The 14,533-nt window shown below is 39.2% G+C and overlaps 1 protein-coding gene across 10 annotated transcripts in view; it reads right to left on the reverse strand.

The window, feature by feature from the left end:
* Positions 1 to 14,533, reverse strand: part of NCOR2 (nuclear receptor corepressor 2) — a 360,458-nt gene that overhangs the window by 149,881 nt on the left and 196,044 nt on the right. For all 10 annotated transcript variants that reach the window (XM_063454320.1, XM_063454317.1, XM_063454326.1 and 7 more), the window contains exons 7-11: positions 10,672 to 10,728; positions 10,446 to 10,498; positions 10,152 to 10,218; positions 2,836 to 3,008; positions 1,692 to 1,785 (exon numbers count right to left, since the gene is read on the reverse strand). In XM_063454320.1, coding sequence (XP_063310390.1) covers positions 1,692 to 1,785; positions 2,836 to 3,008; positions 10,152 to 10,218; positions 10,446 to 10,498; positions 10,672 to 10,728 — 444 coding nt within the window. The remainder of the gene's footprint in view (positions 1 to 1,691; positions 1,786 to 2,835; positions 3,009 to 10,151; positions 10,219 to 10,445; positions 10,499 to 10,671; positions 10,729 to 14,533) is intronic.

Here is a 14,533-nt window from a genome sequence, read left to right on the forward strand (position 1 = left end):
ATTACGATTTTTTATTTATTTTTATCAAACCAGCAAATTTTACATTATTGAAAACACTGATACACTTGGTCAGTAGCGGTCAATGGTGACCCGGCTACTTTGCCTAACCTGAAGAAAGCTGTGTGACAAACTCCCCTTGAGTTTGCCACGAGCTCCTGGAGGAGCCTGCTTGCCAGCCTCCTGCCCACAGACTATGGGCCCTGCAGGGAAACCTTTAAAAGACTATTTAACTGGCTTATTAGAACTATGGATTCCGTTCGGTAGTAGTTCGTTGTTAAACTACCGAACTTGACTGACCGTTAGCACGGATTTCATGGAACTGTTTTGGGCATAGGACCATGTGCACGGTCGGTCAAAATTATGACTTCCATGAAAATCACGAACCCCTGAACCAACCTGGGTGATTTTTGCATATGTTGGTCACCCAGATTGGGGATGTAACTTTTGTGGGGGTTGTATGTGTTTTGGGGGTATTTTTGAGGTTTTGTTACATTGCCTGTTTCTGTACTGAGAGATAATTCAATTATATGTTCGTGTGCTCAGGTTATTATCTCTCAGGCACAGGGGAGGAGTATGTTAGATGTTTGCTTGTAACTAGTCTCCTCTCAGGTCCAGGGGGAGGGATTATCCTGTTTTGTGTGGGAATGTTATGGGCGTGTTTGACTGTCTAAATTGTATAAAAGCATTCCAGCTTGTACTTCCAGAACTATGTGTCGTCTGGTTACTGGGAGGGGAAAGGGCTAATAACTACTCCAGCTTGTTTCAGTGTGGAAGATTCAACGGGGAAAGCCCTTGTAAGGACTACAGCTCCCAGGACTGAGTGTCGTCCAGTGCCTGGGAGTGGATAGAGAGAGTTCCCCATTCAGTTCCAGGACGGTGTGGTTCCAGGACCCCAGTCAAGTCTCAGCGACTGGGGGCAGGAGTGCTGAGGTTTATCCCCTGTTCCAGCTTGGAAGCGGTCCTTGGCGGAGGTACCCAGCTGGGGTACAGTGAGCTCTGTTGCAAGCTGCATTGTAAAAAAGATGCTATTTTTGAGCAAGAAATTGTTAGAATGGAAGGCCAAATAGGAGGGGAGCTTTAAAGAGGTATCGGTTATTTGTAGGTTTTACAGTGGGATGAGGGACGATTGCGTTTAGGCTCAAATAGAGTTTTACGTACGATGGTGAAAGAATAGGAAAGTTTAGAATTAGTGATGGTCACAGCTAAAGTCTGTGAGCATGAAACTAAAAATCAGACCAAAAAAGGAGCGGAATCAATGTGTCCCGGAGGGTAATAAATTATCACATAAAAAAAAAAAAAAAAAAAATGTATTCAAGGAGAAATATAAGGGGGGTTGTCTGCTCGCATTTCTACACAATTATTATTTACCTGTCTTGTTACCCAGTCTATGTTTCTTTTAATATTCCAATGGTTTTGAAGAAACGTGTTATGCAAGAGTTGTTGCTAATTGATCCATTTCATACTTGTGGATAAGCAACAGATGACACATGAAAAATAATATGTACGTTACCACCCACAATCCTTTGTTGCAGTGGAATCATTGCCTTCTGTGGCTTTTTCCATTGCGTGGTGTGGGATGCGTGTCTGACATCCACATATGCTTAGGTTTTGCTCATATTCTGGGTTCAATCAGGCAGATTAAATACAACAGTAAGAGAGTCAGGGTTACACGCAGCACAAGGAAGCCTTACCTCCTGCTCTGAGAGGCCGTCAATAATTTCTGACACTTCGTGTTCGCTGCGTGCTGCAGATAAGGACAGGCTGCTTCCCCTCTGTCCTACCCTGCTGAGAGATGGAATTGAAATGTTCAATCACATGCACTGATGCATGAACAGGTTATATGGATGAGCGACCTAACATAACCACTGCAGGCATTCACAGGATTCTTGTTATCCAGAAACCTTTTCTGGCTATTACAATAGCTCTAAAATCTGCCTCTTTGACATGATTTAAACTAAAGGGTGATGTCGGATAATGTGACAAGCACATTACTGTCCAAACACTTCTCAGACACAACAAGGAGTAGGGAAATGGAAAACGCACGGACTTCAATAAAGTCTAAAGCTGGAGAACAATCATGGATTTTCAAAACACAACCCCACACACCTCTCCACCCAGCTGTTATCAAGCCCAGTTTGGAGTATTTAGCTCACCTGTGTACATAGTACAGAAAATTACTGTTGTAATTACAGTTATATTCATATGTTACTGTTATAGTCATATAGGGTTTTATACAATATTTGTGATGGTTAACAATATTATAATCTTCAATTGACATAGAAAGAGTGTTCCAGGTAGTACTCTTATAGTTAGAGTGCACATGCGATGCCAAGTATTAAAAGGCAGGAAATGTGGACAATTGAGAAGGAAATTGCAATTGTCAAAAGACTTTTTAAAACTTAAGCTATTTTTAAAACACAACTGTTACAACCTGAATCATGCAATTATCTTGTCAGTTTTGCCCAATTCCTGGTCTAGTAATACCTTGGTTTCACTTTCTTGGTAATAATAGGTCATCGAAACATTGTGCTAACCAAAGTACTGAATGTATTTTTGAAAGAGGCTCAAGCTTCTTGGTTCAGAATCATGAAAACTCTGCATGTAAGGAGTATCTCACATCAGCACCAAATACAATCAGCCTTTTTGGCAATGTGGTTTATTTAGGTCCTACTAGATAACATACAGATTACCCTAGGTTACATATGCTGGTAACATCTCCCCATTCTCCCCTATCATTCATGAGAGGATACACCAGCCTAGTCAGAACAAATACTAGCTTTTACTCCAGGTGACCCTGTGCAGCAGACTAGCTCAGGATATTCATCACACACCAACCTCTGCATGCGTTCTTGAAGTTCCCTCTGCTTGCGGATTTCTGGAAATTGCTTTTCGTAATATTCACGGACTTTGCTCTCCTTGGCTCGCCTTCGGGGATTATTTTCAATACGTTCAACCTTCTTCTCCCAGGCCTCCATCAGCTGGTCATATCGTTGACACAGCTTTTGCTCCTACAAATAGACATAACAGTTAGAAGTTCAAAATAAACTATACTCTAGCTGAATCATAGGCAACCTTTGGCCCTCCAGATGTTTTGGCCTATCCCTGCTCTAGCTCATAATAAATCATAGTAGAATAGCCAAACACAGGCCTTTTCTAACATGTAAAAATCTAGTTAAAATTTTTATTTATGGCCATTTTAATAGCAACTGTAATTATTTGAACAATTGTATTTGGTTTTGCTTTATGATCTTCCTTTGTTTTAAAGCAACATTTGATCTAGTCTGTTCTAAAGGCCTGCAAGTCGCTAAATACAGAAACACCTTAAATAAACAGGAAGAACAGGCCAAAACATTTGTGATTATAAGTAAAAAGCTACCATTTTAGACCTCGTAAGGTATATGCATAAATAGCGATTCTGGGGCAAAGCTTTAAATCTGATACATTCAGCAAGAACATTGGTTCCAAGGTGACTCGTCCACATATAAAACAATGCCAGCATTGCTTCTTATACATAGAGCTGACAGTATTGTATGGCTTTATATATTAGAAATATACCCTACACCCTCAGGGTTGATGATTCAATGTACAGATATTAGGTCACAGCACAGTTTATACTCTTGGTAAACAACTTTCTTTCGAACAACGGTAATTACAAGTTGGCTGGGAAATTGAGCTCTTAGCCTTTTAGCATAATTGAAAAATACCACGACAGTTGGCAAACAGATAATTATCTCTTCCCAGGAAGCATGTGATTTATACAGGACTTTTAAGAGACTGCCAAAACTTTACGAGAACCTCTAACTCCTTTATGGAAAAACTGCTGATAAGATTTAAAAAAAAAGAAAAAAAAAAAAAGTTTAAATTCCTTGCTTGGACTAAAACCAAAAGCCTAAAAATGATCAAATGTATTTTATCTGCTCACAAAACCATAGGCTGATTAGTAGACTTGTGTGAAGGGTTATCTCCTTTGGACACTTTATGAGAACACATAACTTCATTTTCCTTTCTTTCTCTCTAAGCCATCAAATAATTATTTTTACAAAGCAATCCCCCCCCCCCCCCCCAACCTTAAAGTGTCAGAATTGCTTTAGGACTTAAAACGGACAATATTTCATCTACATGTCACGCTTGCAAAAGCCAAACTCTTAATAAATGTTTACTGTTCCCCTGCCCAATCCATCGTTTTTAATCTCATCCTCAGTATTTCGGATCATTTAGTTATACAGTCTGTACTCCTGGCTTGCCAGCTCTGGCCATGGGTTGATATTCTTTCAGTAGATCATTCACATGGACCAATTGCCTGGGCTGCACATATCCAATCATGAGACATAGATTGGGAAGTGGCACTTTGTGAACATCCCTGTTAAGGTCTTCCTGGGAGACGCTCGATAAGCAGAAACATTTTGGAGGCCCTGACATCATGGTCACATTTTCTTTTTACACACTCTTCGGTAGGTTTGTAAACTTATAACTAACTATACACATTATCTACATATGCTACAGAATCGAAGCTAAACACTAAAAAATATCATGGTTTTAATTTCTTAAAAGTATATTGAATAAATAGTGTGTGAACTTTAAATCACAGACTGTATATTGAGCCCCACTTTGTAGAATATAAATAAAAAGGGGATTTCCAGGTCTTTGAGGCACGATTATTTAGATTCCAATTGATGTTATATTTCTACACATCCTAAAGCTACCAGAAGCTTAAAATTGTAGTGTAAAATGATGCGGATGGATAGAAGTGGGAAGTTCCCCCAATCCCCCAATCTATTTTTTTCTTATTTTGACATTCTTTATTTTTGCAGTGCAGATATAATAATACAGGTTGGTTTACACAATAGCAAGAATATAGACAGAAATAAAGATCAGAATATGTCAAGAATAATGCACTTTTTATTTTAATAATAAACAAAATATAGGCGATTATGTATTTCTGATAAGCCAACATTACGGAATACATCAATCCTCTTATATCCTCTTCTAATTTAAGCAGAGCATATATTGTACTATGGACCCTATACATTGTGTGATAATCTTAAGCAAAAATCAGTCAGTCAATCAAAAGCAAGATCTGTAGCGAAAAGAAAATATAACAAAACTGTCAACAGTAAGTTAGTGTGTGCCACAGCTTCTGGACAGTGGAAATCGCTGGAATTGCCACAGGCTCATGAAGTAGAACAGCCAAGTCCAGGTTGATTCCCCATAAAGCCTCCAGAGTCCCACTAAGGAAGACAGGGCCAGAGAACCACAATTAACCAGTCTCCAGGCGAGTATGGGCACAATACCTTCTGTGTACCATCTGTGTAAGTGATGCAGAGGAATTCCTGATGCACTCTCACAGAAGGTTGGCGATGAAGGCTTCGGGATCACTCTTAAACTGTACTCTGCTGGCGCAGGCTCAGATCCTGCTGTGAAGTAAGCTGATAATGCTGGTTTTGCATTCTCCAGCAGGAGCCAAAAGTTGGCACATAAGTCAAAGGCATTTCAGGAAAATTATCAGATTTTCAGCAGGTTCTGCCCGCCACATGGCAACTGTCATGTCGCCTGCATCTGCAATTGGTAATGAGTGCAGATCATATGTGTTGTGGGTCCACATGGATCTGTTTACCTGATTGCCAGTGAATGAAGGCAGCGGGATAACTCTCAAGGGCGGGAGGAGGGTTTGTCAGTCAGATTTTGCCTTTTTCCAAGGAACATTGGGTGGAAAGATTGTCTGTCTCTCTCACACTTCTGCTCTCAGGTAGGCCACAATGTTTTTGACTTTGCCTCAAGTATGCTTGGAAGTAGCGGTTAAAAGCACACTGATAAAGCCAGGCAAGTTCCCAAATGTCTCCCAAGTATTTTGCTTCCAATATATCGATAAATGTGATTATAGGGAACTTTTGCACGAAGCTCAGGCAAGACATGTCCATCCAATATGGCGGTCAAGCCCCTCTAAATCATCTTAACCTTGGGTATTCCTGCTTATTAAAATATGGTACATCTTGTAGAAGACAAACATTCTAAGAACAATACAAACTTTGGATGTTTACTATCATCCCCTTACCAAATACCTTTCAAGACCAACTCCAGGACTTCACATAAAAAGAATGTAATAAGGATATTGGCAGGAGACATTTGAAATTCTGCATTTCGTGTGTCAACTGCATTGCATTTTCCATCTTTAATGTATCAGAAAAACTGCCACTAACCATTATCTGCCCTCACTAATCACAAGGTAGAGTAAAAAAAAACTACCTTTTTAGAATCCACTGGAATGTGTTAGTCTACGTATTAATCTTGGTATCGGAGACTCTGGGCATCTCCAGTGCATTCAAGCTGTGAGCACCTTGAGAATTCATTACTTATGCCAAGTCTGCAGCTGAACGGCTTGCATAGGTGATACTCGAAAAATTAGAATATCATGCAAAAGTTCATTTATTTCAATAATGCAACGTAAAAGGAGAAACTAATATATGAGATAGACGCATTACATGCAAAGCAAGATAGTTCAAGCCGTGATTTGTCATAAGTGCGAGGATTATGGCTTACAGCTCATGAAAACCCCAAATCCACAATCTCCAAATTAGAATATTACATGCAATCAATAAAACAAGGAGTGTACATAGAACAATATCAGACCTCTGAAAAGTATAAGCATGCATATGGACTCAGTACTTGGTTTGGGTCCCTTTTGCAGTAATTACTGCCTCAATGCGGCGTGGCATGGAAGCTATCAGTCCGTGGCACTGCTGAGGTGTTATGGAAGACCAGGATGCATCAATAGCGGCCTTCACCTCTTCTGAATTCTTCGGTCTCATGTCTCTCATCTTTCTCTTGGCAATGCCCATAGATTCTCTATGGGGTTCAGGTCAGGCGAGTTTGCTGGCCAATCAAGCACAGTAATCCCACGGTCATTGAACCAGGCTTTGGTGCTTTTGGCAGTGTGGGCAGGTGCCAAGTCCTGCTGGAAAATGAAGTCAGCATCCCCATAAAACTTGGCTGTGGAAGGAAGCATGAAGTGCTCCAAAATCTCCTGGTAGACGGCTGCGTTGACCCTGGAGCACAGTGGACCAACACCAGCAGAAGACATGGCTCCCCAAATCAACAGACTGTGGAAACTTCACACTGGACTTCAGTCATATTGCATTGTGTGCCTCTCCATTCTTCCTCCAAGCTCTGGGTCCTTGGTTTCCAAATGAGATGCAAAAGTTGCTCTCATCAGAAAAGAGGACTTTGGACCACTGAGCAACAGACCAGGTCTGTTTTTCTTTAGCCCAGGTAAGATGCTTCTGACGTTGTTTGTTGTTCAGGAGCAGCTTGACAAGAGGAATACGACATCTGAAGCCCATGTCCAAGATCCGTCTGTGTGTGGTGGCTATTGATGCACTAACTCCAGCCTCAGTCCACTCCTTGTGAAAGTCCCCAACACTTTTGAATGGCCTTTACCTGACAATTCTCTCCAGGCTGCGGTCATCCCTGCTGCTTGTGCATCTTTTTCTTCCCCACTTTTCCCTTCCACATAACTTTCTATTAATGTGCTTTGATACAGCACTTTGGGAACATCCAACTTCCTTTGCAATTACCTTTTGAGGCTTTCCCTCCTTATGGAGGGTGTCAATGATGGGTTTTCTGCACAACTGTCAGGTCAGCAGTCTTCCCCATGATTGTGATTCCTACTGAACCAGACTGAGAGACCATTTAAAGGCTCAGAAACCCTTTGCAGGTGTTATGGCTTACTTAGCTGATTAGAGTGGGACACTGTGAGCCTAGAATATTGCACCTTTTCACAAAATTCTAATTTACTGAGATTGTGGATTTGGGGTTTTCATAATCATCGCACTTATGACAAATCACGGCTTGAACTATCTTGCTTTGCATGTAATGCATCTCTCTCGTATATTAGTTTCCCCTCTTACGTTGCATTACTGAAATAAATGAACTTTTGCATGATATTCTAATTTTTCGAGTATCACCTGTAGTAGGCATGACATAAGATTGAGCATATTTTTGCAGATTTGACACAGACCTTGGTTGGAGTCTTGTGTAATTCTTACAGGTTCAGAAACCTAGGCTTTCGGACTTCAAGGTTTGCACAGATGAAAACAGGCTTTCATTTGCTTCCAAACATCACATGCCAGTTATACAGTAAAGAATGACTGAAAATACACTACACCAACCCTTTTAAACAGGCATTTTATAATAAGATGCACATAGTGCCCCCTGGTTCAATTTCTTATGTTAGCACAAGTTGTGCATTTGTATTATAACTGCTAAACATGAATTGTTCAAATTAAAGCTCTGAATGCCCCATTCAGCAATTGTGTTTCGGCATTGGGCAGCCAAATCTACCGCCCTCACTTCCTGATAGTTTCTGCCCCTTTCATTAACAATCGCTGGGAATTTCTATATTATTTCAGGTTTATTTTTCTTGTTAACTCCCTTGTAGATTGTTTTACAAATGTTCTGTCCACGAAGTCAGAACAATAATAAAAATAATATTCTGGCACAAATGTAGACGCTAAAAAGAAAAGGCAAAAATTCAGAGCCAGTTAGTAGGCTCATCCCCAAACCAATTTGGCCTGCATCTGAATTTCCCAGCAGTTTTTTTGTGTGTTAATAATCCCAGGTATTAGAAATGATTCCTTGGCGAGACTGTCTGGTGGTTTCCAGGTTAATTAACCTATTGACATATTTTAAATACTATTTAGGAGTTTTTATTTTTTGAGCAACTTCCCTATTTTTTTTTCCTGTTGTATTCTTACCCAACAGCTCAGTGGTTAAATATATATTTGAGGAAATACCAGAGTACGACGTGTTTATTTATTTCTGTGTTTGTTCTAAAAGCTTACCCTTCGATCTTCCCTGGAGATACAATGGATATGGTTGTGCTCAATACATTCTATATGACGTAGGGAAACTTCCTCCAAGATATGGAGGATATGGTATGTGTATTAAAGATAGGATGGAGATTTCTTTTTAATATTGCACGTTAACTCCATGAGAGGCAATTATCAGAAGTTATAAAGCTCCGTTTACACTTAAAGTCTCCGAGATATATACCTCCCCTTCATCAACCCATTTGGAAGCAATCAATCATTTGTTAACAACAGTGTTCTTTGCCCCAGTTGGAGGAAGAGAACAGATTTTTAAATCATTTCAATCATTTCCACCATGCCTTCCATTCCATTGTAGGGACTACTGTTACTATTGCCACCAATCTGATAACTGTTTTAATGGGAAGTCTAGTACAAAATTGGTTGTCTGAAACATTAACTGCATTGCTGTGAACACCAAATAAAACAACAACTTGGAATCCGAAGGTTCGTGACAAACCTTTTGTTATTACCTTCGTATTTATTTTTATTTTTTGCTAGAACTGCTGTGCACCAACTGAGTAAATGCACTCCTTTGTTGGCTACTTATGGGGAGCAGTTGGAGGCCAAGGATACCGGCATTCTAAAAAAAGTCTTCATGGACTGCATTTGGGTCAAATCATACAACTTAAAAGAAAGGTTTTTAAAAACATCCATTATCTCCCCAACAATTATGATAAATGCTATTGAAAATATAAGCTCCTCAAAATAGAATACAAATAAGTTTTCTTAATAAAATAGCCATTTCAGAATAAGTCAATTATAAATTGAATATTTTTCTAAATTATTTTAAATGTCCGTTTTGAAGATCAAAGAGAAAATAAAAACATATTTGCTTGCACTGAGGATTGAACAAAATGTACCCTCAAATGGCTTCAACCTTTACAGTCTTTTTTTCTGAAGGCAGGTGGCAGAGGTGAGCATTTTCACAGTAGGGCACAGTGATCAGCCAGAAATGAGAATGTAATACTTTTATTTAAATCTAATTCTTCCTTGATATTTACTCTTGCACAACATGTCTGTGCAGCACACACTTCAGATCAATTAACCCTCACTAATCCAAACAAGCATACTGATCTTCAACATCTCACAACAGTTCAGTATCCTTCATGCTGGATCTCTCTGGATACTCTGTCTACTTTTTTTGCTCACCTGAACTTAGCAGGGATATAAATCATATCATGTATTTAAGCTATTGCTTTATGAAACTACTGTACACACATGCTTGCACCTCCTAACACCATTGTTTCATGGACTAGTTCCAATACGTGCTCTGTGCAACAGACTTACCCACTGCTTGCGTGCATGATTCCTTCTCTTAAAGTACAAGATGAGCTTTTTGCGCATAGTCTGGTTTCTAGAAAAGAGATTTTAAAAGACAGGTAAAATACTGTCCTCTATTGGGAACCATTCACACACACACTTTCTATTTATTAACTTTATCTTTTCTCGGGTGCACACACACAATCTGGTTTTGGTTTCCCTCCTATGTGCCATTTCTTTAAATCAAAACAACTTGAGTAAAATGTTGATGTTCCAAATGAAAATGAAGAATGAAAACTTTGGGTTTAAATCTGTACTTACATTTTAATATTCTCATGGTACTGCTTGGTGTCTGAAGGTTGGTTGTATAATGGCTGGAATGAAAGAAGAAGAAAAAGAAAACCAATGATAAACCATTCACACACAATGCTTCCAGATTGTCAAGGAAAGCATTGACTAGTTACATATGCAGGTCTCCTATTACAGTGATTAGGTGACTACTGATTGACCTGAAGAGCGGTTATTCTGTGTGCAGAGAGAAACTCACCAGTTCTACGTGGGGGCCCAGTCCTTCTAGTATCCGGTGAGCAGCTTCTGCTTTTTTCTAGAGGGTTAAATAGAAAAGGAAAACAAATGTTTTTGTTTTTTTAAATTCTCTTTAACATTTGCCAAAATGATTTCTTATACATGTGCTGCATAGTAGGAAAATAAACCAAAAAACGTGTTTTGGGAGACCATTTTCTAAACATTTCTCAAGAAATGTGTTCTATACGACTTACACAAACACACATATATGAATACATACGTACTGATCAGCCACAACATTACAATCACATGCCAAATATCATATAGATTGTGCTGCCAAAACAGCTCTGATGTGTGGAGGCATGGACTCCATAAGACCTCTGAACGTGTCCTGTGGTATGTGGCACCAAGACATTGGAAGCAGATCCTTTAAGTACTGCAAGTTGCAGGATGGGGCCTCCATGGATCGCATTTGTTTCACCACATCCCACTGATGTTCAATCTGATTGAGGTGTGGGGAATTTGGAGGCAAAGGCAAAACCTTGAGCTCTTTGTCATGTTCCTCAAACAATTCCTGTTTATTTTAAGTGTGGCAGGATGCTTTATCCTGGTTAAAGAGGCCATCAGGGAACACCATCACCATGAGGGGGTGTACATGGTCTGCATTAATCTTTAGGTAGGTGGTACATGTCAAAGTAGCATCCACATGATTGCCAGGACCCAAGATTTCCTGGCAAACATTGCCCAGAGCAGAACACTACCTCCACCGGCGTGCCTTCTTCCCATAGTGCATCCTGCTGCCATATCTTCCCCAGGCCATCCAGCTAATCTAAAATAGAACGGGGTTCAATTGACCACACAACCTTGTTCCATTGCTCCATGGTCCATTGAAGGCTCTTTCGGTGGTCTTTTGGCTCTTTTGGTCATCATGAGCACTCTAACTGGTCTGCAGCAATTTGAGAAGCACAATGTTCTGACAACTTTCTATCATGGCTATTATTAAAGTTTTTCAGCAAGTTGAGATACAGCAGCTCTTCTGTGTGATCAGACCAAACAAACTAGCCTTCACTCCTCATAGGCATCAATGAGCCTTACGTGCCCATGACTGATGAAGGTTCATCAATTGTCCTTCCTTGCACCACTTTTGGTAGGTACTAACTACTGCATACTGGGAACACCCATCAAGACTTGCTGTTATGGAGAAGCATTGACCCAGTCGTCTATCAAAAGGTATTGGATCTTTTTGCTTGCCCATTTGTCCAACTCCCAAAACACACGAAATTCAAGAACCAACTATTCACTTACTGCCCAATATATTGCAGTTGTCATAACTGGTGATTTTAAGTGGAACAAGTGATGTGTCAGACCCTAATGAAACAATTCCTTAGTCAGGAGAAACGTGTTTTTTGTGGACTACAAGTGATACCTTGTTCTGTGTGTTTCTCAACTAAGCCATTACTGTAGGCAATTTTATTATGACTAGGTATTGCCAGTGATGCCAAGATTCTGACAGGATTTGAACAACAACTACACAATGCTCACAGGTTTCTGCATATATCTTTTTTTCCTCCCCTTTGCACCTAATATGGCCATACACCAGTTGTTACCACAACATTCAACACGCAAGCTAAGAATCATGGGAAATGTGTCCATAACTGATCTTGTATTAAAGGTCAGGCATCACTGCTTTACTCACTATAACCACATGGGCCTAAAGAGCTTAAGAGAATCATAGCTACATTTATAGAATGTAATTAGTGACACATCCAATAAATATGATGTGCAGCCCTCTCAACTTCCAACTTCCAAGAAAAATCCAATTTATTTTAGTATCACATAATTTAATCATAAGATTGTTCTAATGAAGAGTCAGAATTATGAGAAAACACTTATCTGTGACCCAGATACTGTGAAACAAGCAGAAAGCCATACTTTTAACTTGAAATTATGATGACCATTATAAAGGATTACATGGTGTTCTTTGTCGTAAGCCAGAAAACATTTCATGGCACTTTACCAGAAGTGAAGAAAAAGGATTTGCTGGCATTCAAATGGCACACAGGATCAGGATCCTGAAAGACCAACACTGTACAGCTCCGAAGTTAGCATGGCATTTGTGTGGAATTATACAGCCACCTAATGGTTGCATTATATACTACAGCTGAATTATCCACAGCAGTGCCTGCAATTTGCAAGCCAGACATTCTCCTCATTATTTTTATTTACAAGCGTCAACATTTTCCACAGCTCCGTAGAAGGAATTCCTGAGACATCCAGGTAATTCCACAATATACATCTGGCATACATGAACATGAGGAAGTGTAGATTGTGCAACAGAACTTCTAATTGAAAGATAATTGGGGGGAAAGGGGGGAAGGAACGAAAGATCATGTTTGAATACATTGTATTCAAAGTAAAAATTAATTATATTGACACCATAGTCCGTAAACACAATGCGACTATAAGAAGGATAAATGAAGAAAATGGGAGAACGTGGCAGCAGAGAGAAGTTAATTGATTATTTGATATGCCTTCCTAAAGGGGTAGCGTTTTAAGGTTTCCTTAATTAAAAATTAGATTAAGTCAATTTGCCTTTTGGAAGAGAATAGTAAAAATGTTGAAGACTTCACTTCATAGCTTGACAGAGTTTACCATTTGCAATATTTTGGCTAGGACTGTCGGGAGTTTGAAATGTTTATGGTTTTCAGTAAAATTGGTTAATAATGAGACAGACGAACAGAGATTGCAGTATTCTTCAGTTCATATAAAGCTCTTAATAACCGTGCCCAGTTTACATATCCTCCATAGTAAGTATATATGTCCCATCCTGACTTCTCTGTTCTGCCATAGTTACCATTAATTAACTTTCCTTGGCTCACACCAAAACTAGAAAGGTCTTCTGTAGTGCTTCACCTCTCTTATGGATTTGTGTCATAAAATAAAACTGTGCAAGTCCACTTCAAGGCATTTCTGTTCAGGCACCTCACCCACCATGTCCCATTAGAGTCGCAATATACATTTCTGACATAGTCAGTCTTTGGCCAGACCCTATCTGGCAGCTCTCACTGCTGAAAGGCATGTCTATAGGCACAAATCAACAAAACTGATGCAAAATAACCACATTATCAGTTTTGTTGATTTGTCAGTTTTGTTGATATATATATAAGTTAATAGTAGAATGGCCATTTCCAAAATGTATGTATTTAGGTTTGACTAATTTACCAATTGGTCAAAATGTAATCTAGTGTTTTTAAGCTTTTAATCTATACTGGAGAAAATGCCAAGGAATACACACATTGAACAGGCCTATTCACACCATTAATTTCAAATGGGTCTGGGAAAAAGGCTGATTCTTCTGTCTTTGTGCAGCTAAGATGACATGTTTGGTGGCAGATAAAGGTTGAATATACATTCAGACTCATTAAATGCCATTTTGACAACTAAACATCCTTGAATACATTGCTAACCACACGGAAATACAAAGAAGGTGTTTTGCATTATGTTTATCCTTTTTACTTTCACATTTCTTCATTTCACAATTTAGTTGTTTGAGACAAAAAAAAAAAAACAACACTGTTTTGGCTATAGTAGGCTTGAGTAGAGTGGTTAAATCTGTGGCAAATCTATCAAGTGCTGTGACAAGTAAAGTCGTGTGTTGCAGGCTTTTGCACGTTTTCAATTGTTAAAAGCTTATACAATGTTTTCTTCTGTAACCCATATAATGAAAGAGCTGGGCACGCAATTAATTTTCTGCAACAGGTATTCTGAAATTCAGGTAAATAATTCCCGAGTACAGGGATAAGCAATGGTACGAACACGCAATAAATATATATATATTTTTTAAATGATTATTTATATATAGAGTGCCAAGAAGAAAAAAAAAT

This window comes from Pelobates fuscus, chromosome 5, assembly GCF_036172605.1.
Source record: "Pelobates fuscus isolate aPelFus1 chromosome 5, aPelFus1.pri, whole genome shotgun sequence".
Taxonomy (NCBI): domain Eukaryota; kingdom Metazoa; phylum Chordata; class Amphibia; order Anura; family Pelobatidae; genus Pelobates; species Pelobates fuscus.